Source organism: Dromiciops gliroides, chromosome 3, assembly GCF_019393635.1.
Source record: "Dromiciops gliroides isolate mDroGli1 chromosome 3, mDroGli1.pri, whole genome shotgun sequence".
Classification (NCBI taxonomy): Eukaryota; Metazoa; Chordata; class Mammalia; order Microbiotheria; family Microbiotheriidae; genus Dromiciops; species Dromiciops gliroides.
This window is the reverse complement of record NC_057863.1, coordinates 609,360,606-609,372,275: the sequence shown is the minus strand read 5'-3', so window position 1 is coordinate 609,372,275 and position 11,670 is coordinate 609,360,606. Positions and strand designations below refer to the sequence as shown.

Below are 11,670 nucleotides of genomic sequence, written 5' to 3'. Positions count from 1 at the left end.
GTATGTTTGGGGACAATTCACCCCATTCAATTTCTTCTCTCCTCTTCCATGCAATTTCTTTTTACCTCTTTATTTTGTTTTCTGGGGTGTCGTTTTATCAATGTCATCTTATGACTACATCCTCTGTCTACATATACTCCTTCCAATTATTCTTATACTAAAGTTATTAAGACTTACAAATATTATCATCCCTTCAATATTACCTTATGACCACATCCTCTTTACATATACTTTTTTTTTTGGGGGGGGTGTGAAGTAATTGGGGTTAAGTGACTTGCCCAGGGTCACATAGCTAGTAAGTGTTAAGTGTCTGAGGCTGGATTTGACCCTGGGGTCCTCCTGACCCCAGTGCTAGTGCTCTATCCACTGTGCCACCTAGTTGCTCCTACATTTACTCTTTTTTCTTTTTCTGTGTGTGTGTGTGTGTGTGTGTGTGTGTGTATTTTGGTTAAGTGACTTGCCCAGAGTCATATAGCTAGTAAGTGTCAAGGGTCTGAGGTCATATTTGAACTCAGGTCCTCCTGAATCCAGGGCCTGTGCTCTATCCACTGGGCCAACTAGCTGCCCCTACATTTACTCTTAATTGCTCTTATAATAAAGTTGTTAAGACTTACAAATATTAATCTTATTATATAGAAATAGAAACAGTTTAACCTTATTAAATTTCTTAACAGTTTTTCTTTCTTGTTTCTTTTTTACCTTTTTATGTTTCTGTTGAGTCTTTTATTTGGAGGTCAAATTTTTTATTCAACTCTGGCCTTTTAATCAGAAATGCTTGAAAGTCCTCTATTTCATTTAATGACCATCCCCCCTCCAACACCCTCCCCTCCCCCACCCCAAATATATTCAGTTTTGCTGGGTAGGTGATTCTTGGTTGTCAACCTAACTCCCTTGCCTTCTAGTATATTATATTTCAAGCCCTGTGATTTTTTTTTAATGTGGGAACAGACAAATCCTGTATAATTCTGACTGTAGCTCCGTGGTATTTTAATTGTTTCTTTGTGGCTGTGTGTTAAGATAATGGATTTAACAGATACTCAGGGACCCACCTGGAGATTTAAACTGATTGAATTAGATAAGGTGACTGACTGTTGACCACTTACTAGAGTGTAAGCACATCAGGCTGGTACTTAAGGGTACTTAAGAAAGTAATTGTTCTCAGAAGCTAACAACTTTGAACTTTGACCACCTTCGGGCCCAGTCAACCAATCAGCTTGAAAAACCTCCCATTTCTGGGAGGGAAGAGGAAGGAGTAATCGGAGGCTGTGCAGAGAGCTTGCTCTCCTTTAGCTGGAGAGATTGTGGTGGTGGCAGAGGACTTCAGAAGTGGAAGCTAGGGAAGTCTAGGATCGTCAGGTTATAGGAACTCTGTTCTCAAGCTTTCTCTTTCTTTTACTATCTTTCAATAAACCTTCAAGAAACCTAAATTCCTTTATCAGTGATTTTAGTCAGTTTTCCCCCAAACTGGAGGGACAGATTAGAACCCACATTTAGAATTTTAAATTACACAGCTGCTTGTAATACTTTTTCTTTGATGTGTGAGCTTTGAAATTTGGCTATGATGTTCCTGGAGTTTTCATTTTGGGATCTCTTTCAGGCAGTGATCGGTGGAGTCTTTCAATTTCTACTTTGCCCTCTGGTTCTAATATCTCAGCATAGTTTTCTTTGATAATTTCTTGAAAGATATTGTCCAGGCTTTTTTTTTTTTTGCTCATTTTTGTCTCTAGGTATGTTTATTCGAGTTGGGCTCTCTTCCTAAATGGTCCCAAGGTTTGTGCTGAGGCTCTGGGTCTTATTGGTGTTTTTCACTGGGCTTCGGGGCTTAGCTATTTGCTTTTGCTGGGTTGCTACAGTTAACAAAGTCTTTCTGGTGGCTGGCCCTGGAGGAGTGATCTTATTATTGGTCATACGAAGGGGTGGTGCCTTGCTGTTAGGTTACTCTGTTAGCTGGGCCTGTAATTTTGTAAGTAATTTTGTTTCCAATCTGCGTGTGTGTTGCTATGGTAACCAGTTACTTTTCTAGCAGGTACTGGAAGGGTAATTTTGTTTCCATCTGCTGAGTTCCTGGTGCTGGTTTGCCCTGGAAACAGTCTCTCTGCCAGGAGGTTGCAGGGGTCAGAACTTGCTGTTGACCAGTCTTGGGCGGGGCTTCACTACTGGTTAGCAGTGGGGTCAAAGCCTCCCTGGTGGTCTGTGCTATCTTTGGGGTGCCTGGTGAGGATCCTTGCTATGTTGCCCAGGGAGCTGCTGGTTTGCAGGTGAGTGGAGCCCTAGGCTCAGAGCCTGCTTCAGGCCAGAGTCCAGAAGCTACTGCTACTCCTAGACCTCATTTCCCTACTACCCAGGTAGGACAGACCTTTCCTGCTGGGCTGGTAGGCTGTTTCCCTGCTCCTGGGACAATTCAGAGGCAGTTTTATGTTGGTTTGGAGGAGAAATCTGGGAGAGCATCAATGGGTTGCTTCCTCACTTGGCCATCTTGGCACAGGAAGTTCTCGCTGTTATTATTATCCTCAATTTACAGATGAGGAAACTGAGGCAGAGAGGGGTTGTGGCTTTCCTAGGGTCACAGAGCCAGAAAAATGTCTGAGGCAGGGTATGAACTCAGATCTTCTTGACTAAATCCAACACTGTTCTTAGCTAACAATCGGAACAGTGCCATCGGAGAATACGGTAGCTAGGTGGTAGGGTGGATAGAGTGCTCAGCCTGGAGTCAGGAAGACTCTTCTTACTGAATTCAAATCCAGCCTCGGGCACTTATTAGCTGTGTGACCCTGGACAAGTTACTATCATCCTGTATGCCTCAGTTTCCTCATCTGTAAAATCAGCTGGAGGAGGTAATGGCAAACCACTCCAGGATCTCTGATAAGAAAACCCCAAACGGGGTCATTATGATTCAAACACAATTGAAAAATGATTAAAACACAGTAGAGTGGGCTACTTCAGAGTTAATAATAATAGCTGACATTTATATACATTTACAAGCTTTCCATATGTTATCTTGTTTGAGTTTTCCCTCCCTGGAAATCCTGCTCAGACCCATATTGGACTCTATGGCTCTCTGCCCGCAGGAGATTCAGTACTTGCTGTCTCTAAGATCTGTACATAGAAGGTACTTAATAAACTCCAGAGAACCCCCAGCCCCTCACGCAATAAGGGACACTTACCCATGTCATCTACACCCTATAAAAGGGCGCTCCCCGAGCTAGTCAAGGAAGAAAGCGTTTTGTTTCTCCAGTACCTTCCTCCGGGCAAGCTTCTCTTGTACCCCAATAAACCTGTTCTTTTATTCCTAATTGGGAATTACTGGTGTAATTCTTTACAGAGGAATCCTAAGAACCCATGTGCTTCCTCCCCATATCAAATTACAGGTCAGACTAAATACCCTTAGAGGTCTCTTCCAACTCTGAAAATTTATACATTCACAGGCATTATTATGGAATTCCCATTGAGTTTAGAGTCAGAACAAGGGGTCCAAGCCTTGGCTCACTTCCTTGGGCTTTATTTCTTCCATCAGTAATATGGGGAATGATACTTGATGACCCTTTCTTTTTAAGTTTGGGAGTAGCTGCTCCTTCTTTGTCTCAGCCCTAAGTCTCTTTTGCAGTGGTAAGGCAGCACTTTGCTGCCATTCGCCCACCCATCAATCAATCAACAAATAATTAAGTTCCTTCTTTGAGATGGGGATATAAAGGAAAGAAAGAAAGGAAGAAAAAGAATGTAAATGGGGGAGGGCTGGTTCTTAAGTATTTTGTCTGTATTTTACATGCTTTATAAATTAGGCACTTCATAAATGCTTGTTTATGATCATGAGGATCTTATAACTTTAAATAGAAAAAAAAATACAGTGTTCCCAAAGACTTGGTGCAGTTTAAAGCTTTTAACGGCTTAACACTGCACTATGATGTATAATTTAAATTTCTAAATGTAGGTTCTAATCTGTCCCCCCAGTTTTGGGGGGAAACTGACTAAAATTACTGATAAACAAGTTTAGGTTTTTTCAGGGTTTATTGAAAGATAGTAAAAGAAAAAGATTGAGAACAGAATTCCTATAATCTGGCAATCCTAGCTTTCCTAACTCCCCTGTGAAGTCCTCTGCCGCCACCGGTGGGAAGGGGAAGAAAGGAAAAAAAAAATCCTTGTGACAAATATCCATAGCCAAGCTAAACAAGTTCTCATATTGGTCCTGTTCAAAAATGTCGCATTGAACTTTTCTAAGCATTTAAAAAAAGCTTCAATGTCCGTATTTTCTTTCTTTTCTTTTTTTTTTGGGGGGGGTGGGTTTGAGTGGGTGGTAGGAAACATTATTAACCACTTTCCTTCTCCATTTCTCCCCACCCCTAACCCCCAACCCCGGGGGAGACAAACACAGTCTTTGTAACAACACTTACGCAGACCCTAGCCAGACAAATGCATCCCTCAGCCAAGTCCAAGAAGACACACTTCCTTAGCCCTAGCACCCCATCGCAGCATGGGGTCGCTGGGGTCAGCCTAGTGGAACAGGGAGGAAGCTGCGGGTGAATGACTCTTCCCGTCATGCCCCTCTGCGGGAGCATTTCAAACTCACAGCAACAACAACAACCCGCCCCCGCCTCTGGTAGTCACAACTAGCAACAGGAGAGCTGCATTTCCATTGGCTGAGATAGGCGATTCCGCGTTCCCATTGGCCTACAGGCAAAGTTCCTCTTTCCCATTGGCTAGTAACAACAGCTCCGTGCGCCCATTGGCTAAGAATACTCCAAGCCCCGCCCCGAGGCGGAGCCTCCCGCCATTTTGTCTGGGGTGACGGAAGGAGGAGGTCGAAGAAGGTGGCGGCTCTGAACACGGTGAGAGCACTCAGTCTTCGTGCCTTTATCTAGTTGGATCCGGTGCTGTCCTGTGTAGTTCGCGCGCTCGCCGGCTCATCGTTTCTCGAGGAAGGGCCGCCGCCGTCTCGCGGAGCTCGGAGTCGGTAAATGGAGCTGGGGCCGCCGCCATGTTGTGGGGAGGTGGGAGTGCGCCTTTGTTGGGGGACGCGCGGAATCCGGGGCGCCTCCTTCCGGCTCCAGGAGGGCCCCTGGAAACGCTTGGTGCGCCTTAGAGTCCGATCGCGCGGTCCGCATAGCCGGGCCCTCCCGCCTCTGCACCTTTGCCCTGCTCGCCCTCCGGCCTCCCCCGCCCAAACCATTCCCCGGAAACCTTCCCCCACGTGCCCCTTTGTACGCCGTGTGCTCGTATCTCCTGCCTTTTCCAATAACCATAGCTTGTCACGCTTCGTATTTGCTCACCTCCAGTGTGTCCGGATCTGTCATTGGCATGTAACTCTTTGGGCCTCGTCTCCCGCCTTAGACTCCTAGCGCCTAGAGCGGTTTTGTCAACCTGGCACATAAGAGGTGCCCCATAAATGCATTTTACAAACATAATCTCATTTGAACCTCACGACAACCCGGGGAGATGGGTGCTGTTTTTATTGTTTCCCATTTCTTTTCTTTTTAATTCCTTATTTTTAGCATTCCCTTTTAAAAAATTGAGTTCCGCATTCTCGTCCTTCCGCCTGCCCTTCGATCACCCCCTCCCCCATTTTTACAAATGAGGAAATTGAGGTCAAGTGACTTGCGGGTCACAGAACTAGGATGTGTCTGAGGCTAGATTGGAATTCAGGTCTTCCAGACTCCAGGTCCACTGCACCTCCTAAGTTGCCCCGAATTAGGCTGAATAAATGACTGGTGACTCGGTGGGAAGGTTGTCTCCCAACCACAAACCTCCCTGGAGCCCCCAACCCTCCAACTCCCAGCCTTTGAATGGTCCCAGGGAGCAGCCTGAGAGATCCAGAAAAAAGAAGCATAGTGGAGCTTCACGGAGTATTGTGGAATTGATCTTGCCAAGGGACTTTTGCTGCTTCACACTTTTAATTGAATTAGAAATTGTTATTTGAATGTAAATAGCCTTTACCTAACTTTTGAAAGGACCCGGGGACTTTTCTAACAAAGGAAACTGAGATTTCCACGATGTAGAATCGGGTGTGATTTGGGGTCTTGACAAACTACAGGGAGCTTTGTAAAAGATGGTGCTGTTTTTCAGGAAGTCAGTTCAACATTTTCTCCCCTGGGAGCAAATGAAATTAATTAACAGACTGAAAAGTATCTCTGAGTAGCAGTTGATACACAGTTACAGTTTTGTTTCCGTTGATCTGACACAGTATCAAATATCAGAGCTAGAAGGGACTTGATCATTTGCCCCGGCCCCATTATTTTCCGATTAGGGGAAGTTAGCCTGGTTGCAAATTGAGCAGAATAATGAGTGCCTCGGGGGTAGCTAGGTGGGGCAGAGAATATAGCTCTGGCCCTGGATTCAGGAGGACTGGAGTTCAAATGTGGCCTCAGACACTTGACACTTACTAGCTGTGTGACCCTGGGTAAGTCACTGAACCCTCAATGCCGGGCAAAAAAACCCCCAAAGCAACAAAAAAGTCAAGTAAACTGCTAACCTTCTTTGTAACTGCTCTTTTTGTATGTTTGTAGCTGGGACTTCTCCCCCCAACCTGGGTGCCGAGGAGACTCCGATGTTGAACTCAGCAGATCAGCCCATGAAAACTTTCATACTCAGTCAAAGAAACAGATCTGGCCAAAAACAACATTTGTTATCCTGGGCCTGGCAGCAGGGAAGAAGACAAGTGGTGGAAATCTTACAGTCTGCAAAGCAGACTGAAAGGTATGATGGGAAAGCACAAAGCAAACCTGTTATAAGGTGGACTCAGTAATCCTATATTAGCCTGGTTTTTAACTGGAGAAAGATGAGGAATGATCCTTTTAAAAGACATTGCTTAAACCCTGACCATTTTAAAGTATATAGAAAATAAGATTTTCTCTTTTGAGATCTGAAATCAGAACAGGCTTCTTGAACTTAGGAATTTAGGTAGCTGATAACCTTAAAATCCATGCAAAATTGGTAATGTGTTTTTTAAAAAATATTTTAAAGTTTTTTGAATGACCTGTTATATTATTAGTAAAACTGCATTTTTTTTCCTTACTTCTTTGCAGGTGACATAGAAGCTGGAGATGGGCGGTGGAGAGAGATTCAACATTCCAGTTTCCCAATCTAGAAATGTTAGTAAAAACCAACAACAACAACTTAATAGGCAAAAGAATAAGGATCAGACCCCCCAGATGAAGATTGTTGCTCACAAGAAGAAAGAAAGAGGACATTCCTATAATTCATCTGCAGCTACACGGCAGGCTGTACACAATGGGGGGAAGAATGGGCATTTCCCAAATAATCCAAATTGGAATTCCAATTTATTTTTGAAATCCCAAACTAATCAGAATTATGCTGGCGCCAAATTTAGTGAGCCCCCATCACCGAGTGTTCTGCCTAAACCTCCCAGCCACTGGGTTCCAGTTTCCTTGAATCCTTCTGATAAAGAAATAATGACCTTTCAACTGAAAACCTTACTTAAAGTCCAGCTGTGATGTGAGAGAATCAGATTGCTGATGTTTGTGTTTTTTAGGAGAGGAACAAATCAGTCTTTGTTCCTAAACATAAAAACTTCATGGTTAGGGAATTTGTCTTTCATCTATATAAAGCAGCTGGACTGATCGGTGATACTAGGTAATACTTGATATCAAATTTCATCATGTTTGTGTGTGTTCACACCTTGCCCTGTGACTAAGGAGATATATGGCAGTTTGAAATCAGTCATTCAGAACGTTTGGACTTGATGTCAGTTGTCCTTAATTGAATAGCAGCTCTTCAAGTTTTGAACTTAAATCATGGTTTGAATTTATAAAGGGATTTATGGTATAGACTCCTGGGCTTTTCTTAGTTAGGGAAAGAAATTTATGTATCATGATCATGTTTCTAGGCAAAAACAAGAGTGTAGTGAACATTTAATGTAAGGCAACAGACAACTTGTTATTTTTGAAAAAATGAGCTAAAATCATTTCTATTTCCTTGTGGCTGGGAAAAAGGACTGGTTGAACATCAGCCACTTGTAATGGAATAGCAAACTGTACTGCCAAATGGAATGTGAGCTTTTTGGGATAGCCAGATGTGTGATAGGAGCCCTTCCTTGATATGATGAATTAAAGGTTGGATAAGGAAGGGGGTGCTAGTCAGCAAGGTGGTCTTGGAATGAAAGGGACCCACTGTGGTTAATGACGACATAACAGGGAAGGATTGAGACCTGCTCCATCCCTTAGGGGTTACTGGCTTTTGTAGAAGGGGTATTACTGGTTTTCTAGGAATACCTATTCTTTCTCAGTTGCTCCATGGTCAGGAACTACATAGAGGCATCCCCTTAGGTATACACCTATGGACAAGCAAAAGTATTGTTTGTTAGAATGTACCAAAAAGCTCCATAAAGATACCGTAATCTTTATTCGGTATTTGGCATGTTGTGAACAGTTTTCAAAATGTATTGAGTCACCGAAAACTGGCAAAATTGGTCTAGTATCAAATAGGAGAATCCTTCTAAATTAGGGTATGGTTGTAGATGACCTCTAAGGAAAAGAGAGCCATGTAAATACATGTAAAGCTTGTAGCATATGTAAATTTTTTTGCTGGCCTTTCCTGCAAAAAGTATTTTTAATACAAAATTGCTGAATGTAAGGCAGACCATGGACTGAACTAAGACATGGCCTGGTTTTGAAGGGATCAAAAATTTTTTTTAAACAGGAAGTAGTGTCCTTGCCCTAAACTGTTTGGCAGTGCATATGCATGTTTTGTAAACTGTATTGCAAGACACTTCTAACTTAGGACTATTAGGAAAAAACTAGAACTGTGAAAGCTGCTAAGACTCAGAGCAGTGCTCTTATTTTGAACACAAAGGGATGTTTGGATAAAAATATTATTAAAACAGGCCTAATTATTTTTTCAAAAAACAAAAAACAAAACCAAAAAAAGTCAACAAGGAAGGTGATTTTGATTGAATGACAATCTTTTACCAAAGGGTCCCTTCTCAAACAAAACAAGGCACTCCCTTTGGCCTTTTCCCATCAATGCTTCAAACTAAAGACCAATTACTAAATGATAGATCTTTTTTTTTACATAAATGTGTTATTTTGTAAGATTATGCAGTTAGGATCCATACAAGCACTGATTTTTAAAAATTCCAAATAATATCCTAACAGTGAGTAAAAGGGAAAAAAAGAATTTTGAAGTGTAACTTGTCTAAGAAAATGTCTATCCATGTTTACAATTTTCTTTATAAAACCGATTGGCATATTGACTGTATTTTACTTTTCTCCAAGGAAAAATAAGAACATATGTCCAATTACATTTGGTGTTTAATCAACTTTTGTGAAGTACTTTAATAAATACATGAATTTAAAACAAAACTGAAAGTAAAAAACTCCCCCCCCCCCATTTGGGTTGGTTTCCTGTTTTTAAGTTTCTTGAATGTGTCAAGACATGTGATAGCTTGTTTTCAATATTTAAAGATAGAAATGCAGCACTACTGGGGCTGTGGGGAAGTTTAGAGAGGTAGTTTTCATGTCAGTTGGAGGATAGTGGGTTCACAAGTTGATCATCCCAGTGTGAGTGAAAATAGAAAACAAGTTGGAATCAGGAACTAGCCAGGCTCTTGCTCTGACCTTTAATAGCTGTGATTGGACAAATCAGCTTGGGGGAAGGTCAGGGGTTATCTAGGTGTAAGGGCTATTGGCATTGGCTACATCAAAAAAATTGCCCAAGCTGTCTGCTGGGGGTGGGTGGGTGGTAGTGAGAAATTTCAGGTTTCTTGAGTTGATATTTTAAGGTGGAGGGAATAAAGGATGGAAGATTTGGAAGACCAACTGTTGCCCTGCTGGTTAGTCTCCAGTTGACTAGCACCTCTCCATGGGGTACTGGGAAGAGGCAATTATTTGTCTCCACTAGGGGCTGTCTTGTGTTCCCAGAGCATAGCCCAGTGCCTGGCACAAGTAGGTGCTTAATAAGTGTTGAGATTTGAGGCCGCCTTTCCACTGCCCCTTAAAGGCTTGTGATTGATAAAACCTCGGACAAGCCAGGTTCTAGAAGTACTCATTTCCCACACCTTTGTTACTATTTTCTTTTTAGACAAAATTGGCTCTTCTGTTTATTCCAGTTCTCCCATCTGTTTCTTCTATTTAGGGGAAGGCAATTTTTCCTACCCCATGCAAATCTAGAGTTATTCCACCTTTCTAATAGTTTGGGAAAGTGCACTGATCGATTTAGAAGTGAAAATTTAATCTTTATGCAACTATGGACTGAGAATGTTTTCTATCTTTTATGACTTTATAATTATTCAACAATCTTTAGCTTATGGTTTTAACAAATTGGAAATTACACAGGTATTACAAATCATGGAAACAGAAGTCATCAAGCTTGGCATAGTGCCTGGCACATTGTAGGAGCTCAATGAATTATTTCCTGATGCTGATAAATGATTGAAAAAGACATTCCAATTTGTCTGAATTCCTAAGCTGTATGTTTTCAAACAAAGCTGAGTGTACTTGTTAGGTCATTTCAGTTGTGGTTCATTTCTTCATAACCCCATTTGGGTTTTTTTTTTTTTTTGCAGGGCAGGGCAGTGAGGGTTAAGTGACTTGCCCAGGGTTACACAGCTAGTGTCAAGTGAGGCCACATTTGAACTTGGGTCCTTCTGAATCCAAGACCTGTGCTTTATCCACTGTGCCACCTAGCTGCCCCCTGGGGTTTTCTTAGCAAAGATACTAGGGTGGTTTGCCATTTCCTTCTCCAGCTAAACTTTATAGATGAGGAAACTTGAGTTTGCTGCCATTTTAATGTCACTCCAGCAGCCCCCTTTAAAAACCTGAACTGGCATAAAGGATAGACTAGGAGGGTGGTGGTAAAATGTTTAGAAAATTGTGTCCCCCCCCCCCCCAATAGCTTTAATTAAAAAGTGGTCTAGTGGGAAACACTAGGCCTAGTTGGGAGATCTGGCTTCCAGCCTTGGGTCTGCTGACTTAGTTGTGTATCCTTGGGCAAATTCCATCCCTTTCCTCAGGGACTTTGTATGCTCACTAGGCTCTGAAGAATTCTAAGGGAGTGAGAGCAGTACTGAGAGTCCAATGGAGAAAATCACTCAAGTAGTCTTCACGATGGGGGAAGGAAGCATGGTGTAGTGGGAATGGCTTGGTAATCACATCAAATTGCAGAGTTGAAAGAGACCTCAGAGATCACTAACCAAGCTTCACCTCTGCAACATTCCCAACAAGTGGTTAATGTCTACTGTTGACCTGCAAGCTCCTGAGTTCCCTTAAGGAATTCCTGCAGAAATTAGAGGATTCCTTATCGAGGATATGGTAGAGGAGATTCTTGCTTTGGCTACCAGCTGGACTGGACAGTTCCTGTTCCTACAGTGCTTTAGTTTCAAAACCATTTGGCACACATTACCTAATTTGATGGAAGTTGATTTGGTATTTCCTCAATATATGAAGCAACTGAAGTTTAGAGAGGTGAGATGATTTGTTAGTCACAGCTTTTGCCTCCAAATCCAGGGCTCATTTTTGGGGGGCAGGGCAATGAGGGTTAAATGACTTGCCCAAGGTCACACAGCTAGTGCTAAGTGTCTGAGGCCAAATTTGAACTCAGGTCCTCCTGAATCCAGGGCTGGTGCTTTATCCACTGCGCCACCTAGCTGCTCCTAGGGCTCATTTTTTGACAACACTCTGCCCCTCCAAGATGACCTTCCCACTTTCTCACAAAGGAAAGACC

The 11,670-nt window shown here is 42.5% G+C and overlaps 1 protein-coding gene across 2 annotated transcripts; it reads left to right on the top strand.

Moving 5' to 3' along the window:
- Positions 1–4,752: 4,752 nt before the first annotated feature.
- On the top strand, positions 4,753–10,389 carry PNRC2 (proline rich nuclear receptor coactivator 2). 2 transcript variants are annotated; one of them, XM_043995377.1, is made up of 3 exons: positions 4,753–4,948; positions 6,498–6,687; positions 7,017–10,389. In XM_043995377.1, exon 3 carries the CDS (start codon positions 7,035–7,037, stop codon positions 7,443–7,445), a length of 411 nt encoding a protein of 136 aa, XP_043851312.1. In that variant the 5' UTR covers positions 4,753–4,948; positions 6,498–6,687; positions 7,017–7,034; the 3' UTR covers positions 7,446–10,389. The 2 variants fall into 2 exon arrangements, with proteins under 2 accessions (XP_043851312.1, XP_043851313.1); XM_043995378.1 differs by having other exon boundaries at positions 4,776–4,823.
- Positions 10,390–11,670: the final 1,281 nt, after the last annotated feature.